The sequence below is a fragment of the Dendroctonus ponderosae genome, unplaced genomic scaffold (genome assembly GCF_020466585.1).
Source record: "Dendroctonus ponderosae isolate FM_Combo_2020 unplaced genomic scaffold, Dpon_F_20191213v2 Dpon_F_20191213_1, whole genome shotgun sequence".
Classification (NCBI taxonomy): Eukaryota; Metazoa; Arthropoda; class Insecta; order Coleoptera; family Curculionidae; genus Dendroctonus; species Dendroctonus ponderosae.
Window position 1 is genome coordinate 52,443,799 of NW_026017110.1, and position 18,943 is coordinate 52,462,741.

General features: G+C 34.5%; 1 protein-coding gene across 1 annotated transcript in view; it reads right to left on the bottom strand.

The window, feature by feature from the left end:
- The window catches only part of LOC109533892 (metabotropic glutamate receptor), a 50,504-nt gene extending 39,485 nt beyond the window's left edge, over positions 1–11,019 (bottom strand). Inside the window, exons 1-2 of the mRNA XM_019899406.2 lie at positions 10,138–11,019; positions 1,812–2,138 (exon numbers count right to left, since the gene is read on the bottom strand). Coding sequence (XP_019754965.1) covers positions 1,812–2,138; positions 10,138–10,982 — 1,172 coding nt within the window. The 5' untranslated portion in view covers positions 10,983–11,019. The remainder of the gene's footprint in view (positions 1–1,811; positions 2,139–10,137) is intronic.
- Positions 11,020–18,943: the final 7,924 nt, after the last annotated feature.

The following is an 18,943-nucleotide window of genomic DNA, read 5'->3' on the forward strand; positions in this document are numbered from 1 at the left end:
ACTTGGAATTAGATTTGAACATACCAGGTGCGTAAAGAAAATATCAACACGCGTGATATGCAATTCAAATAAGAATTGTGTTATTTTCAGGTATATTCGAGATATGGAAAATACCTTAGAGAAATTTACTGAAGCCGATTTAAGAAAACACTTTCGTTTCTCAAAGGAAATTGTGCAAATTGTTTTGTTGCCATTCATTAATCAATTATCAGAATATATATTGATAGTACATATTTGACTGTACAATACATCGAGATCGTTATCTATATATTTAAAATGAAACATAGTATAAAAAATACGAGAAGTTGAGAACTTTGGCGATCGTTCGGAGATGCCTACATCCATCTCTGGCAAATTCCCACCACATCTCCCAATAACATTAAAATGCGCGTGCGTCAGATGCCCAACCGATCGGGTACGCAACCCAAATTGCATCCAGCGAACGTCGGGAGACCGGCGAATCGTAAAAGATCGACTCCCGGCCTAAGTTTTCTTGCTTAATTGGTTAGATATAATTAGCAAATTCCTTCGAGAATTTTACATGGTTTGCACGTTTGTTAGGCCGCTCTGCATCCTCCTCAATTCTTACGAAAACGTATTATTCAGTTTGAATGAATAAAATCAAATTTATTTTAAATTTTCACAAAATAGTGACAGAATCATATAAATTAGAAAATAAATGTTATCACACCTACAAAGGTACCTACTTCATATTACTGTTACTTGTAAAGACCTTTCCATGTTTTGCTCTGCGGAAGTTTAGGAGAATTGTCTAACTTGCATTGTCCAACAAAAGTTTCTTCAAAGTTGTCCTGCTAATAAAACTAAGTTGCATTTCTGTTATTGCACACAAGGGTGCTATGGGTATTTGTGTGCTTTGAACACAATAAGAGATCTCTGAATTTTTGTAGTATTTTGTCGATAAATTATGGGGCTAAGGTAAAACGATCTTTGTTATCTAGGGCAGTCACTGAATTAAATTCTTTCGCTGCTAAAGTTTTCCTTCAAACAATAAACCCGTATTAGGGTACTATAATTCAAATACATTTTTCCATTTTCCTCCACTGCTTTAAGACCTTTTCTTACACAAACAACAAGAGCAAAGTCTGAGCTCAGTTTTAGACATATATTTTCATCCAGCGTACCTACCCTAAAACTTTTCTTGAAGCTGAACTTTCTGAAGTTTTTCAGACTCTGAATTAGGAAAGGGATTAGCGACATTTCGAATGCCCGCTCTTTAATCCTTCGCTGCTTCAACTTTATGGTAACCCTCGTTTTATAACAAGTCCATATTCTTCCCGTCATTCGAAAGCAAAAGCAGAAGATAAATGCGATTTAATATAAATTGTGTTTATCTCGTGTAGCGGTAAATGATCAATAATACCAGTAGTAAAAGTTAACGCCATTCGAATGGCCATCAAAAGTCATCAAAAGTTAGCAAATATGACACGGAAACATGCAGAAATGGTTTTAAAGTGGTACATGTAAACAATCGGTTTGGCAGTTTTGTGCTGAATGAATTTTATACTAGCCAGAGTATTCCCTGATCAAAATTTGTAAACATACGTAGACAATTTGAATTTAAATGGTCACAATGGAAACGATCAATAGGTTTTGAATTTTTATGACAAGGGTTTTTAGTATAGCTTGATTATTTATGCCGTCACAAATAACAGTAGTTTGTTGCCAATGGTTTGGCCGGAGGTACTTTAGTTAAGTGACTCCAGTTCCATTTTTTTTCTTAAAATTGAAACTTACCATTTCTCAAGAGTGTTGCAAGAAGCTAATTTAGAAAAGCACGCCCGACTTACCCATATTCAGTTGCTAATCTCAGGTCTTCGTTGCAAATGTTAAAAGTATAATTGGTTTCTAAAGGAAGATTCTTTGGAAGGGTGCATTGAAAGAAATCTTCCCAGTATTGTTCGAACCAAGGGTTTCGTTTGTTCTCTTCTGGTATCAAAGTCATCATATAGGTGTCGAATTCTGGTATGTTTGTAGACTGCAGTTCAACTGTAATTGATCCTTCAGCAACTTCCTCAATTCCCTCGACCAGCTTTTGCTGTTTGCCCCATCCATCACTGGCTATCCAGTAGAAATGTCGTGATGCATTTGCTCGTTTGGCTGCCATCAAAATTCTCCTAAAAACAAAACAGAGTTTGGCATCAATTTTCATTGACAATAATACATTTTTTGCTTTGCTATACAGCCAGCAATTCTAATATGTAATGGGTCGAAAAATTCAGATAATCTGTGCCTAAATGCTAGTAATAAAGCATAGCTGCAAAATAGTTATTAGCGGCCAGGCTGAAATGAAGTCAGTTCCAGATTATTTATGAACGCCCTTATAGCAGCGCTGGCAATAAGTTACAAATTTTAATTCAGCAGGTCTCGCTCATTTTTCCATAGTTCTCTTATTCTCTGACGATTAAGAATGAAATGGAGGAAACTTCGTTTTCAGTTTAAAACAGTTCATCCGCAACTACTTAGTAGAAGAGCGCATTTTAATTTATATTTAAACTTTTAATTAATTGGTCATATCTATGCGAAAATGTATTTGCATTCAAAAAATTATTTAAATATTCAAGACAAAAACAAAAATCAGCAGTGAAGCGGAACTTTGTGCATGCTGGTCTTTCTGCTGTCAAGGATTAAGCTTTAATAATATTAAGTAAGCCGAATTTGCATTTTTATTGCGCCTCTAAAGCGTTAAAGATGTTTGCTCCGTAAATTTGGGTACATTCTAAATTAGAACTGATACAATCTACTTCAAATTAAAAGTGACGAAATTCGGGAAAATAGGAAGCCTTTTGGATCAAAGCAATAGCATTTTTTGTATTTTTACAGTCCAAAGTCTCTTCGACTGTTTGATGCAAAATCGTTTCCTTATTTTTATTGTAACCTGTGAAGTAATGTTGCTGTCTTGTAAAGTTGATCATCTGAGGTACAAGGCATCAAAAAATTAATTTCAAAATAAGATTTTTCATACGAAATTTTAATAAACTGGCGTAAATTGGTATGTGGAGTTCGTTTAATTGATTTTATAACCCCTCTATGTCCTTTGCTTTATTTTAAAAGCCGATAATAATAAAAGAGAAACGCTTGAAAAATTGTCAGAATTTTATTAAAGTTCGATTCTATTTTATTACATAAATTTTTCTATTGCAATCAAATATTATGTAATTTGTATATCAATAGCTGGAAAATGACTTAGTTTACAACCTAAGGTGATTATGAAACCACTTCAACCTGTAGAAAGAGCTATGTAAAATAAATTGTATTTTCCAGCTGAATTCATACTCATTTATCTGCAGGGAGCAGGCAACTTTATATCTCTATCTGCTGCCCTTAGCAGTAAATAAATGAGCTACATTTATTTATTAACGACATTCTAAGTTCCACAAGTTCATTACCAATATTTCATGCTATTTGTACAGAACTGTAGAGTTATTAATTGAAAACAAATTACTGGCTTTATTAGTTCTCGCAAATAAAGACTACGTCATTACACTATGCAAATATTTTAAGCGAAATGTTTGAAAGAGCTTATTGTAAATCGGAATACTAAATGAACTTTTACGGATTTTGCGTTGTACAGCGGAAAATATAAATAAGGGTTACAGTGAGTAATGGCTGAATATGGCAGTCTTAATAACCGTAAAGTTGATTTACACACTGATGTGTAGTAGGATTTTTGTAATTTATACAGCGAGGCAATAAAGCTACTTACTATACATATCAATAGGTGACAATATATAGGTCAGAATCACATTTTTATTGTCACATATTTACAACTGAAATTATTCAAATACAATTCAAGAATTGAAATATATATTTGCTTAATTTGCCAGTAAAAAAAAAAAAAAAAATAATCTTGTATGAAGTCAAACATACAGTTAACTTAAATTATTTGGACACCACTATTCCGCAGCTCATTTAATATTTTGGCGAAAAACCCACTAATAAAATATGAAAGAGATTACTGAACATTTATAACAGTTAATGACGCATAACTTAATTGCGATCTAATTAATTTGAAAATAATATTCAGAAAGTTAGCACAAATATTGAGTTTTTCGGTCTGAAAGGACTAAACTTTCATATTAAAACTGTAGTAAATACACTGGTAATGAGATGTTTAGGAAAACTTTAATATATTCATCTTCAAAATGTTAATATCCTTGATGCTTATGAAGAAATCTATTGTAGTATAATTACATTTTTATCCGTTTGATATAAGGAACAAATTTTAATTTAAATATATTGAAATTTATGTTTTATTCCGTTCATCCTGCACACATTTTTTGAACTTCTGTTGTGCGTCCTCCATAGTGTTTAGTCGCGCCTTTTCACGACGGGAATTTAATTTCAATTTTAGCGTGCCTTGAAGTTATGAATTTTCATTGTACTGGAAGAATAAATAAGCTATGAATGATGATATTTGATGGCGCGATATTGGAAACAATATACAGGGTGGGCTATTTGAAAGCATAAATAGCAATAGGTCGGAAAGTATGACAGCAATGAAAAAAAAAGTACGTATTCTCTAATATGATGAAATCCGACCGCAAACCTACGTTGTTGTTGTCTGCGTAATTGCATGCAAGCTCACAAAGGATACTCACGTTCCTCAATAATAATGTGAAATGGGACCCATGAGATATTTTGTTGCCTCTGTATTTATGAACGTTTTCTGTCCAGTAAGTCTTTGAAATATTTTTATAATTATTCGAGATCTATATGGATTATGAAAACTTTCTATTTTAACCCCTCAATGTCTTTCGTTTTATTTTGAAAGCCGATGAGAGAATAATTTTATGCTTTTGCAGAATTTAATTAATGATCGATTTCATTTTATTTTGATGACTTGCCTTTTGCAATAAAATTTGTATGTCAATCGCTGAGAAATGAATTCATTCATGCTTGGATTTTAACACAGTTTCAGAATTTTTGCTTGAATCACAATCTAAGGACATTTAGCAATGTGGGTGGGAACCAAAATAAAAGCTAAAACAATATTTCGCCTTTGATAAATTTTCAAAATAGATCCTGATAATGGTAAAACATCGAAATTTCTAACAGTCAGAGACGCAAGTTTACATCTTTTAACTGAGTCAACGACTGGCTATTATCAATGGGATGAAACAAGTTTTCTTGTTGGGAAACACTGGCAACGGTGTGTGCAAGCAACCAAAAATAAAAAAAATATATATCAATGAAAGCCTGATTATAATTCTCCTAATGGAAACGAAACGTGCAGGATAAGCGTTTTTTCTGCATCTAGTGCAGCTTTTCACCACCATAAATGTTCTGAGAACGTCCCACAACTCCATTCGAAGAGCTTTGTATAAAATGTCTGATAATGATCCAAAATTGAAACGTTGTGGAAGCGAAGAGTCTGTTAATTTTTGGTTTCGAAGAGAGATAAGAGATATGCTTAAGACTGAATCTAAGATATTGAACAAAGTCTATTACGTCTGTTGTTCCAAGCTCTTCGAGCACGACACTGATTTTTGGCGAAAACTTGATCAACCGACAAGTGGAGAGTGTTTTTGCGTCTAAACCAGTGTGGTGTCCGAAGGGCTCGGCACAACTTCGATATTGAATAATTTCGTTTTTGTTTGTTGTGTCGAGCTCTTCGAGCACGATACTCCTGTTAGCCCAAAAACTGATTAATCGACAAGTTGAGAGTGTTTTGCGTCCAAACCAGTGTCGTGCCCGAAGGTCTGGGCACAACTTCGACATTGAACAATTATTATATTCTTTTCCTTCCTGGGTTTCAGTCAAAGTGTGAAATAATTTTTTTATATCGTTTATTGCATAACGTTTCGGCAAGATAATAATTCAAACAAATTTGAGGTTTCATGATCGCCAAGGCCTAAAAGAATAAAATGTTTCCCAATTATGAGTTTGTATGAATTTTAAATCTGTTGATGGCGCTATTGTCTAGCCGAAACGTTATGAAATAAGCGATATAAAAATGTGTATTTCACACTTTGGCTGAAACTCAGGAAGGCAAATAATATGATAACAATTACGCACGGTCAGGAAAATAAATCAAAGAAAACATTGAACAATTTCGATTTTGTTTGTTGTGGCGAGCTCTTCGAGCACGACACTAATTTTTGGCCAAAAACTGATCAATCCACAAGTTGGGAGTGTTTTTGCGTTCAAACCAGTGTCGTGCCCGAAGGCTGAGCACAACTTCGACATTGAACAATTCCAGTGCGACTCGAACATATTTAAAGAAGTCGACTTGAAACAGTTCATCAAAAATCCTTGGTGATGGTAAATAATCGAAACTTACAAACAAAATTTTATAAAAACGTCACTCAATTCACCCCGTCTAACGACCGTTTTTAAAACCAAATTTTCTACCTTACTAACCCAACCATTATTAAATCACGTTATACAAGCTGCTCTTCAGGAGAGGAAGTAATTTTAGCATGCCTTTAGCTTCTCAAGATTAATGACCAAAACAACTTCGGGAATCACTCTATTCTATTAAACAACTTAAAGACGTTGAAAGAAAAAATTACTTGAAAGTATAAAAAAGTTGATTTAATTATCGTGCACCTATTCCTTCGGATAATTAATGGTCGAAATTGTTAAAGCTTTATTTAGGTAGACCCACTTATCTTGTTAGGACCTAAGATTGATGCTTCAACGACCCGTTATGATTTATATCTATTTATTATAAATCCAATTTGACACTGACAGAGGAGAAATGAAATACTCAAAACACGTAAATTGGATGGAAGCTTGACAGCGAATACTCTTCCAACATTTCACAATTTATGTACTGCTTCTTCGAAATACGAGTATCATTCGGTTTTCCAAATAGTTATTTATATGAAGTAAAGAAATAAAATATTATATGAGCATTATAATTTCTTTAAATTTCCATTTGGTGTAATTTTCGATAGTTCTATAATTCTGAATATCATATCATATAATGATGATTGTTAACACGTATATTCAAATTAGTTATTAAACAATACTGCTGATTATAATTTATGTCCGTTAATTAATGCACGTATTGATCTAAACTTGTCTGTAATCTCCCATAATTAGCGCGAGTAAATTTTGCTGGGTAATACCAACTATAATTCCCTATTTTCTGAATTTCCCTCTCCGAATTGACACCAAAACTTTAACTAAATTCTAATTGCCTCTAATTTTTTAATATCCAAAAAACAGATCAAAGAATGTCTTTTCAGTTGACCGTTCAGGTGTTACTTCAAATGTTTGTTTCCGAGGCTTTTCTCACTTTCGTTATTTTCTCAATTGTTTAATATTTCCCTCATTTACGAGGTTGTGATGCAATCCAATCGGAGATCAATTACATTGTTGGATATCGAAGTTAATAAATCCTGCTCAGTTCTCCGTGTCACGAAGTTAAAATGACAGTGAGAGTTGTTTATATGGACATTGGATATTTTATCCATTTAAGTGCGAAAATTGAAAAAAGGCCTTGGCAAGGCTTTAGACAAGTATCTCAATATCGCCTCTCACTGCTTCTGAATGTGTATTAAGGGATATCCTTACATTTAATGGATAATATCTGTTTTATCTTTATTAATAGCTTCGGGTTAATATTTCGTGCCACTCTGATTGATGAGCAACCGAAACTATTCTAAGAACCGTATAAAAAGGGAAAATATTGGAATACTTATTTGTGTATTAGCTGTATTGTCTGCCATCTATCCATATAAAATATACTAAGATTATCTCTGCTATACTTACAATAGCTTTGAGAATAAAGTTTTAAAATAACTACTCTGGCATTATTAAAGTGAAGGCGACGACTGGATCATATGTTCGGTGTCTGAAAGTTTATATGGATTAGAACAATCCATTATACTGCAAGCACAATAAAATAATAAAACTATAAGTTTGTTGTTCTTTCAGGAATTAACTTTGGCTTCATTCTTGTCAATGTTTGATTGATTATTTTTGTCTCTTTTGCAATCATTTGTTTTACTAACTAACTAAAATTTTCGGCACTTGTATTTAACCAAAATAATATTTTATACTTTATGAAAATATAAATTTGACTATCCCAATCTTATCGCAGATAATTGTCTACATTCTCGTCAGGTGCTAATTACTTTTGTTAGTTTTCCAAAGTATTTTTATTACATCATTCATTTTTGAAGCATATTTCGACTTATGTTTTACCACATATTGGCATTAAGTTTTTGAATTTTCATTTAAAATTTATGTGACAGCCGATTGGCTATTACGAATTAGGAAAACAAGAAATGGTTTAAATATTTATCTACGTTCCATTTAATAGACATTCAGAGCAGGAGGAAAACGATCCGGAAGTTTTTAAAACGCGCTTGAAATAAATTGACAGTGCTTAATTACCCCCATAACGGAAAATTATTTCACTTGAGCAGGAACTTTTTCGAGTATTTTCTAACTGTAAGCGAATTTTCCAACTCACAAAATTCTAACGATTTTTGTTATAATATTACAAGAAAATATGAGGGAGGATGGAATAACAACTGGAGATTTATTTAGTGGATTACACATGTATTCGTTTACGTTGAATTTAGCAATTATTCAGAGAGCGTTATGCTTCTTTCAGCATAAGTTTGCAGTGCATGTGTCTTGTTTTTCTGGATATTTTATATGTATACGTCAGGAACAAACGCAGTAGTCGTAAAATTAGTTAAGCGTAATTGTCTTCAAAAGTCTGGCTTTGTGGAATATTAAACCAAATACATTCATTTTTTCGCTTCATTGAAAACTACTTGCAGTATATAAAGGGTTATTGATTGAACTTTGGCCACCCCCGCTTTATTATGTAATTTGAAATTTAGGGAAAATGATTATATACAAAAGTTGTAGATGTTAACAACACCAAAAATTGTAGGTTTATTTGATATAAATGTCAAGTTAATTCAGTTTCAGGCTCTCGGGGGAGCCTGAAAATTGAAGCCTAGAAAACTACTTTTTTTTGCTTCTACAATGAATTTTTAGATACCATGTTTTTAACCAACGTTTGACTGAAATGGCGATAATCTGCCAACGTCGCAAGTAAGTAAAAACAAGTTACGGTGCATATGCAGCGTTTCAAGCTGCATTTCATGAGCTAATGAAAAATGGGTTGTTCTATTTAAAAAATACACTTTGATCTTGCCTCGCTTTTCTCTTTCATTCTGTATCATATAAGATATTTTTAAAATGTGCGCACTTTGTGCGTCAACAACTTTAATATGAAACTATTTTCCGAAAGTTCAACACCATCGGAAATAATGGATTCTATCGCACTAAAAAACCACCCTGTATATATATTTTATTAATAAGTTTCTTGGACGATGTGTATTTATATTGTTATTTTATAAATTCTTGGGGATTCTTGTCGTCGTAATTGGCAAATTTGGGTTTACGCTAGATGTACACCCATATCCAAAATGCTAAAATTCTTTATTTTCCAACGTTTCGGCAGTGCTCTGCTGCCTTCCTCAGGGGTTACAGATACTGTAAGGAAAACGAGATGCAAAATCTATCTCTAACAGACCTATTGTTCTTGAAGAGAATGCTCAACATTATATGCATTACAACAATAGTTGAAGATGTTAACGTCTAGTTTATTTCATCTAGACTTTCAAGATTCCAATATTTCCGGGGTTAGTTTATTACTAAAGTTCTGAAAATCGAATAAGCTTGATTGATGTGAGCATTGCTTGAAAATGATAAGCCGGACTTATTTGTGCCCACTATAAAAATTCATAAATTATTCTAGGCCATTCCACAAATTACATCTATCGTCTTTGTTCTTATTCTAAATTGCATGGAAGAAAGATTGCTTTTAAAACTCACATCTTTCCAAGATGTTACGAAGGCACTGGTAATATTTCCAACTTTAAAAACTTTTCACTTATACTGAATCCAAATAAATTCGGAATGCATCAAAAAGATTTACACGCCATGCAAATTGAGCAGCCAAAGGAAAGTTCTGGAGCAATACGGGATTTTTGAGCCCTTCGTTTATATTTATATTTAACTTTCTCAGAAAACGATAATGCCGTGAACAATTGGTGACTTCAAAAAGAGACAATGATGATGTTACAGTTGTATAGTCACGTACGGCTTTGATATTGCGAAAAGCATGAACTGCATAGTTACCTGGCATCTTCAGCTCTTGTAAACAAAATAACTCCTCTGGCATTCACTTTCTTTTTGAGTTTCATAATGATGCTGTCGAACTCCTTTTCATCGGCGGTACTTGGTACTTTTTCCGCTGTAGCAATGCATACGTTTCTTTCTTGCGCTTCTCTATGAAACACTTCTATTCCATATTCTCCATAAGAACCCTCTGAGTAAACCGTAGACACGTATGACCAATTAACGCTTTTAACAATGTCAACTAAAGCACTGGATTGAAAAGTGTCAGGTGGTACGGTACGCGCAAAGTATTTAAATCTATTTTTGTCACTGAGGGCTTTTGCTGTTGAAGCAGGTGAAATTTGAGGAATTCGGAATAGTCCCAAGAGATTTGCCACCTGTAGTGAAACGGAACTGTAACTACCACCGACGACGCCGAAAACCGGACCGGAGTAATTGTTTTTTGTATGTGGAATTGAATTATCAAAACACTCAAAATTGGCAGTCACCATGTTGTTTAAAGCTGATGCTGTGACGAACTGAAGAGATTGGTTTAGGGCATACGTATCTCTGGAACATGTGTCGATAATGTGAGCACCTAATGTTATGTTTGGCAAGATGGTAGGATCTGCATTGATGCGATCGATTGCAAACATCATAGCTTCCATTCTTTGAATGCCTCGATTGTAGATTTTGTTTCCACATGGTGTTTTTTCTCCTCTCTCGTGCACTGGAAAAAGTCCTCCAAGCACTATATCTCCTGGTATGATGGTAGTGGCTTGAATTTTATCTAACTGTGGTTTCGTTGTTTCCTGCTGGGCAAACAGAAAAGGAATAAGGGGGGTGAACAGCAGCACTAATAACATCCCCAGCTGGCTTCTAGTACTTGCAAGCTGCAGTTCTGCTGAAAAAAAGAAAACATATCAAACATTATCATACATTCGAAAAGTGATTATGCAGCGCGATTCTGCTGCGAATCTATTCTTTTGTGTATGTAAATTTCGGGACAAGTTTTAGTGGATGCAGGAAATAATTAGTTGGAAGCACGACAACTTTTCCAATAAAGGAAAATACGTGTTCCCTCGATGACAAATAATTCATAATCACAGTGGTGCTTTATAATAGAACAACTTCTGCTTTGTCTATTTTCACAAGAAACTTTGCTAGTTTCTTTACATTATGCTTTGTTTATTGTAAGTTATGAAGGCGGTAGTTGAAACCAGCTTGCAGCTGGCTAATTGTTCATTCCATGCTTGAAATATTTTATACGAACTACCGGAAAACACTAAAATAATGGCCATTTAAAGTTTAAGGAAGTTAAAGTTAAAGGAGTAAGTTTCATGCCTGGTAGAATCCACTAGATGGATGCATTTAAGGGTTCACTTAAAACGCAATAGATATATTATTTGTGATATTAGCCGTGATTATGATAAAGGAAGATTTACACCCAACGACCGGCAAAGGCACGACAAATCATTTCTTGACTTTTTGGAAATATTCGAAAGCATTTTGTTTTAAAAACTTAATTTAAAGGCTTCTTCTTCTTCTTCTTATACTTTTCAGAGATACTGCGGTCTGTTAATTCTGAGCATGCCTCTGCAGTATTTCCTGGGGTATTGATTGCCAGCTATCCTTCCATATTTTAGGTGGTCTTCCCGCTGGTCAAGTACTACTGGTTTTCCCTCCAACCCGGTAAGTGGTAGACGATTTCCGTCCATCCTCGTTACGTGACTGTACCACTGTCTCTTTATTTCCACTTTGTTCACTGCCTCTTCTGGTTTGTCCCACGATCGTTCTTAGAGTCTTCGTCACTGCTACTCGCAGCATGTAGTTTGTTTTAATTGTTTCTGCTCGTATAGTAAAGTTTACATCTAACAGGTTCCCAGGTTAATAGAGATTGTCATGTTGAGCCGTTGGCTGATTTGGTGGAATTTGAAACGCTGCCTCTGGAGGTGGTCTTCGTTCTCCGCGATAATTGCGGCGTGGTCGGCATAACATATCATGCTGATTCTCTTGTTTTTAATTCTGTACCCTAGGTTCAGGGAGGCCACGGCTTCAATAATTGTATCCATGAGGATATTAAACAGAGATGGACTGAAACTATCCTCCTGTCTGATTCCTCCTAGTAGTGGAATGCTATTTGATATTTGGTTTTGTGATTTTAATTTTGTTGTGTTATTTAAATTGTGAATTACTTTTGAAATGTTTGCTGGTGTATTCCTTTCTGTTAAGCTCCCACACCACACACCCTATCAAACGCCTTGGTCAGATCTATGAAACACATATAGGTGGGTGTGTTGAATTCCATAGCCTTTTCTCTTATTTGTTTGACAATGAATATAGCGTGTGTTGTTGATCTGTTCCTCTTAAACCCTTGGGGTTCTTCGCGGTTTTATATGCGTTCTTCTAACTTATTCTTTAGAATTCCTGTAAATAGTTTCATTGTAGTTAAAATTTTTAAAGATAGGAAGCGTGATGCTTTGAAGCTAATCCTGTGGTATTCGTGCTGTGCGCAGAATATTGTTAAACAGTAGGCATAGTTGCATCGTAAGTTTCTGTCCGCCATATTTCGGTAGCTTGTTAGGTATGTTGTCTGGTCCCGGATCTTTCGTGTTTTTCAGTTTCTTCAATCTAAGTTCTATTTCCGATTCGTCGATCCCAGCGTTAGATACTGTTTTGTGTTCTTCTGAATTTACTGTTTCTTCAAATTTGTAAAGCTGTCTGAAGCATTCCTCCCAGGTTTCCATAGACACTCTTTTGGTTTGTGCATACTCATTCACTGACTTCCCCGTTTTTCACCAGTTTCCATATATTTCTCTGTGCGCCATACATACCGTATTCTATGTCGGCAATAAACTTAATCCAAAAGTCTCGTTTGATTTCTTTTATTTTTGAGTTTACTCTATTTGTAGTCTGTACATATTCGGCTTGTTGTTCTATTGTCTGTAGGCTCTTGTACTTTAGATAGCTGCTTCTTTTTAGGTCTGCCAGTTGTTTCACCTCCTGGAAGAACCATGGCTTGATGGCAATTTAAAGGCATGGGGTTGTAATTTGACAGCACCAATTTATTTTATTGTTACATAGTTTTATTGTTTATGTATTAGACACACGGACATACCGGCATATACAGGGTGTCCGTAAGCGCATGATCAAAAAGATACTGCGATATTCTTTGGACCAAAAGAAGACGATCTGACCTAACTTTTATTAACAAAAAACATCTGGCTCCTCTGCTATTGATGGTCAAAGTTCTTCAAAAAATTATCTTTTTCGAAATATCAAGAGAATGGTACGATGTATTTTAGTGAAACTCGCATAGTGCATCAACCAAAAAAAAAAATGAGTTGATTTCATCCCCCAACTAAAAAGTTCTGGTAGTTTTTGTACCACGACACTCAAGAATTCACCACTTGTCCGAAACGGCTGAACTCGATTGTTTCATCCAAATATGAGTGTTACATAAGAACAAATTCCCAGCGAGTTTCACTAAAATACATCGTACCATTCTCCCGATATGTCAAAAAAGATCATTTTTTTCAAAAACTTTGACCATCAATAGCAGAGGAGCCAGACATTTTTTGTTAATAAAAGTTAGGTCAGATCGTCTTCTTTTGGTCCAAATAATATCGCAGTGCCCTTTTGATCATGAGCTTATGGGACACCCTGTATGCATACAATTAGTAATTTGTCTATTTTTTTCTACTTCAATGCTTATTTAAAAGGCATATTTTTACTTAAAAAGAATTACTTAAAGAAAGATTAAACAATGAAGTTAGTTTATTTATTATTTTAGAAAGTGTCTGGCAACATATTGAACAATTCTGTTCCCACAACTAAAAGTTTTACGTTTATTCTTTAAAGATCGACAGGTAAAATTTTATTGGTTTTCGAAAACTTTTACACTTTTTTCAACACTTTTAGTCAATTTCTGCCAATTGGACAATCTTCGCGACGAAATTAAACACTCTTTTAAATCTAGGAAGAATGTTGCGATACTGATCAGAAGTTTGAAACTTCCAAAAAATGATTCATCTAACCCTCTACAGGGTGGGAAAAATGTGTACAAAGTTTTTTTTTAATGAAATTATATATCTCTAGCAGTTCTGTCTGCACTTTTTTCAATAGCTTCAATAGTCTTGTTATAAATATTTCAATATTTATTTTATGAACGTGGGCTATCTTCGGCAAAATGTACAGTTTTGAATGCTTTTGATAATGTATAATATGTGAACAAAACGTCGAAAATCAATTCCAATGATACAAGGCGATACTGTTTTTCTGGTAGGAATTGAATAAAATTGGAAAGCGTTATTCATAGCATAATTAGAAGGTAACATTTCGATTGAAGCTATTTAAACATTTAAAGACCCATCTACTTTTAAACTCAATATGGCAAATTCCGTTTCATAACGCCTGTCAATTTCTATTTCGACACATCATCGGCACCATCCTACTTTATCCCCTTAATTAATTTAAAAGCTTTTAATATTCGTATTTGGCCTATTCCAAATCCAGCTAGCGCCTAATAATCTCAACATGCATTACTGTAAACGATTCAGTACCATTAGTGCACAAACAATTATACAGCAATTTCTACAGATAGAACCCTGCTAATCTCTGTATATACGAGAAAAATACAATTGCACAGTACGTGTCAATATTGAAAGGTTTAAAAATAACAATTATATTGATGGTATGATCACACTGTCCACAATTTTATTTAGGACATGTGCTTGTTGCAGAATTTGACTTACAAAACAATTTCTAGCTAAAATTATTCGTAAAGCTTATGCGTAATATGGTAATTAATTTGAATTTTGAGTTGTTGACAATAATGAAACATTTTTCGAGGTCAAATAAAATTGATTACACAAGCAAGAATGTTCGCTAACATTTTCAGGCAAAGCAATTTCCAGACTGTTTCCTACATTAGGAATTTCACATTCTCTCAATTTACGACTGTAAGATAGCGGATTTTTCCTATTAAACCAAGGAAAGGATAGCTGTAAATATCATGCGGTCCATTACTATTTTTCCTGTGGTGAAAGTCCAGTGTATAGTTCCGTTATTTCTCTTCAGCCGCTTGTTTCCTTACGCGTTAGAGTTTCGTTGTGTCTATTTGCGTTAAATCTCTTGGTTTAAGCATATGTATAGTTTTCATTAAATTCCAAAAGCGGATAGAAATACTCGGATATTCTGCTTTAAACGGCTGAATTAACAATAACGGCTTCTGTTAGTAAAATTTAATATCGTTTTAGTGCACATCTGGTATTTTAATAGCAGCTAAATAAGCAAGCCGCAGCTGACATAGACTAAATTTGGTTAAACCGATTAACAAAATTTAGATATCGCGAAAACAACATTTGAAGCAGAACAAGCTCTACTTTGACTTCTCCTTTAGCTTGATAGGAAAATGTAATTTTCTTTAACTGCAGCGATTCAAATATTTTTTTATGAGGTGCGAGTTAATAACTAACTGATCTTTATCTAACATGGCCCGAATATTAAAAAAAAAATTGATTGCGAGAAAAACGCCCATTTATCCCTCCGTTGTATTCACCGTAACCTAATGAGATTAATTGGTCTTCAGATAATTTATATTAATGTTAAATAAGTCGTATTACTATATTTAAACAAATACAGTCTTTTGAGATCTTAAGAGCAAGTAAAAATCTATTTAGGGTTTTAAATTACTTACCGAATATTGAGTAATTTTAATTTTGCCGGATACATTGTTGCTTGGAGTGACATATTGCTGCAATAGAAAGTGAAAAATTAATTATTTGATGTTTAGCCTTAGAGGAACTAGTTGCCTATTTAAAAGAGCAATTTAAAAACGACTGTTACAAAGGAAGTGTAAAACTGAACTAAATAATATACATTCGGATATATAGGCATGTTAATTGACATTAATTGCAGTTTCCTGAAATGTACACTTTCCGATTGTTGAACGCATTTATGCGTCAGTGATGCTATTATCTGGAAATGTATCTAAATGAGCCAGAAAAACTGGGGCACCTCGCCAGTATTTAAGTATAAGGAAAAGTTCTAGTAAGCAAAAACGGACCAGCTCCTTGTCACATTTTCAACTCATTAAAGGTGTTCTTGTGTTGATTGCTATTATTAATATTATTTTTTATAGATAATATCTTAAAGTATAAACGAATATTTTTTTCCTCTTTTTAAGAACTTTTGAGGGTGTACGGTTAGTGTTGTAGAGGTGGAACTTTCCACCAAGAACGGTCGTAACTAACGTCTATCACGGAAGTCAGTGAGCGGTGACTGGTCCTCACAAGACTACCAATCCTCACTTGTGGGTCCCCGGGCAACTGCATCAACCTGCAGGCTAAACCAAGTGAGGATAGTCAAATATGACGAAGCGAGTAGCGTCTGACCCAGAATAGGTGGCTACTTACAGCGTCTGTTCCCAGATGGGAAACGGGAAACCAACTTAATCATCTTTTCCCAGGCAATCACTATGGTTGGAAACATAAACAAGTCGTCCCCTAGTCAAGGGCAGCACTTACATGGGCAAGGGGTACTAAGAATCCCCGGCTCAAAATAGTGAAATCAAAGTTGCGCATGTGTACATGGAACGTGAGAAGCCTGTTTCAGGCTGGGAAGCTCGATAATTTGGTACAGGAAATGAAGATAATGCACATACACATATTGGGTATAAGTGAACACCGTTGGCCAGGCTGCGGTTCATGTCAACATGAGAATGGCACACTATATTACTCAGGTAGTGATGACAACGATTTTGTACCAATATTCAACCAGATATGCTTACTACAAATGGTCTGCAAACCATTCAATATCAGATCAGATTCTAACCTTGATGGAGCAGTGAAGACTGGCGAAGAACAAACCTGACAAATATTAAAAATACGAAAGGTCATAAGAAGGGAGGTCAAAGAAGCCAAGCAGAGATGGATGGAAAGGGAATGTGCAGAAAGACATTATATCTTGAACATATTTAGAGAGGTGATAAATATCGTCTATTACAGCTCATACTAAAGGGCTAGATTGAGGGCCGCCGTGGGGTTGGAAGAAAGCAACAGTCGTGGCCCAGAAATATTCGGGATTGGACGGACATAAGAATAGCTGGTGAACTTTTTCGCTTGGCGGAGGACCTTACGGCTTTCGCCATGGTGATCGCCAACGTCAAGGAGATCGAACAAGGCACATTAAGGACGAAGATTCCAAAAGTGCTTCACTTTTGGAATCTCCCGGACGGCTTCTTTTTGGAGACTCTGTATGTTTAATTACTTAATTTGCCATTATTTAGGGTTCAGTTCATGTGTATGGCCTAATTATAACACATGTTTAGTTGGGCTTAATATGTAATTACAACAGTAACTGCTCAATATGCAAAAATTGCCTGTAATGTAACTTGCATTATTAATAAAGCAAAATTATTGACCATGGACAATGGGCGGGTTTTGAACCCAAAAACTATTAGCTTTTCAATTTTATTTGTATTCAAGTGCTCTAACAATAGAATAATGTTTGTATAGTTTTTTTTTTACCTAATGTAACTTTAGGTGGTAATATTTCGACAAGACTTGAAAGTAGTTATTCATGACAACTTCTTTGAGAAAGTGTCCCAAGAAGGAGAAATTCCTTCTGAAGTTGCATTCGACAACTGCAGTTTGTGACCAGGTTTGGTAATGTAGGATTATTTTACTTCTGAAGCTTCTCCTCTGGTATGAGGTTAAGATGAAGCCACGTTGGTTTTTTTTAACTTTGTAATTCAGCCTTGTAACTGAACCGTCAACCGAAATTTCAAATTGAACACGACAAGCAAATCAGAAGATCAATGGAAATGTATGAACACTTGTTTTAAATTACCTTGAAAGATATATTTAAGAGAAAGCAGAAATAACAAAACGTTTATTTTTAAAGTGACACGAATATCCAATATTGCCATTTTACTGTGTTCAGCTCAATTGAACGTAAGCTAGTTACCCAAACTGAAATAAGGTCAGCACCATTCGAACTGAATGGAGATACAATCGTTAAGTGAAATAAACATGTAAGAGGCGAGGTCGTATCAAATGTCAAACATACTTTTTATAGTTAACCGGATTTTATCATCAAAGTCTCATGCAATTTTAACTGTTTGTCTCAATTTTCTTTTATATCAGGAAGCTTTCACGTAGGGATATCCCGTCTGGCAGGTATAAGGACAGGTAGTAATATGTCCCAAAGTCGTTTTTGCTTTTATTTTTGTCAGTTTTATTTTTCCATGGGTTATTCATTTTAAATGGAGACCTTTTGATATAAATCGACTTCGCTTACTGCGGAAATATTAACGATTTATTAAATCGACCAATTTACGAATAAATTGTCGTTCTTTAGTTCTATTTAGCAAACGCTTTACTTCTAATAGGACCCACGAGATAGTGGCTTTATTATATAATAGTGGCAATAAAATTATACATATATGAAGTTCACATGTTGGAGTTCATTCGGTCATATGGTCATTTGAAGTGCATTGGAACAGATACTTAACTGAAAGCACTAAAAGCTTGAGATTCACAGCTTTAAATTTTAATTGGATGAATGCAGTTGTGTACAGCATGATGAATTATTAGGTGAAGTTAGCGTTGTGCATTTAACTGTGTATTTATCGAATATAAAATGAAAATCCTCGAGCTTTCGGACGATTAGTCCATCATCTAGTGGATGGATTTACATTTTAAGCTTTTGCTGGAATGGATGATAACTGGGCTGTGATATTCTTGATAGCGGGCTGTTACAGAGTTCATAAATTAATAAATTGAATATTCTCTTTGACTTCCAAGCTCCACGACTTTTTTTTTAG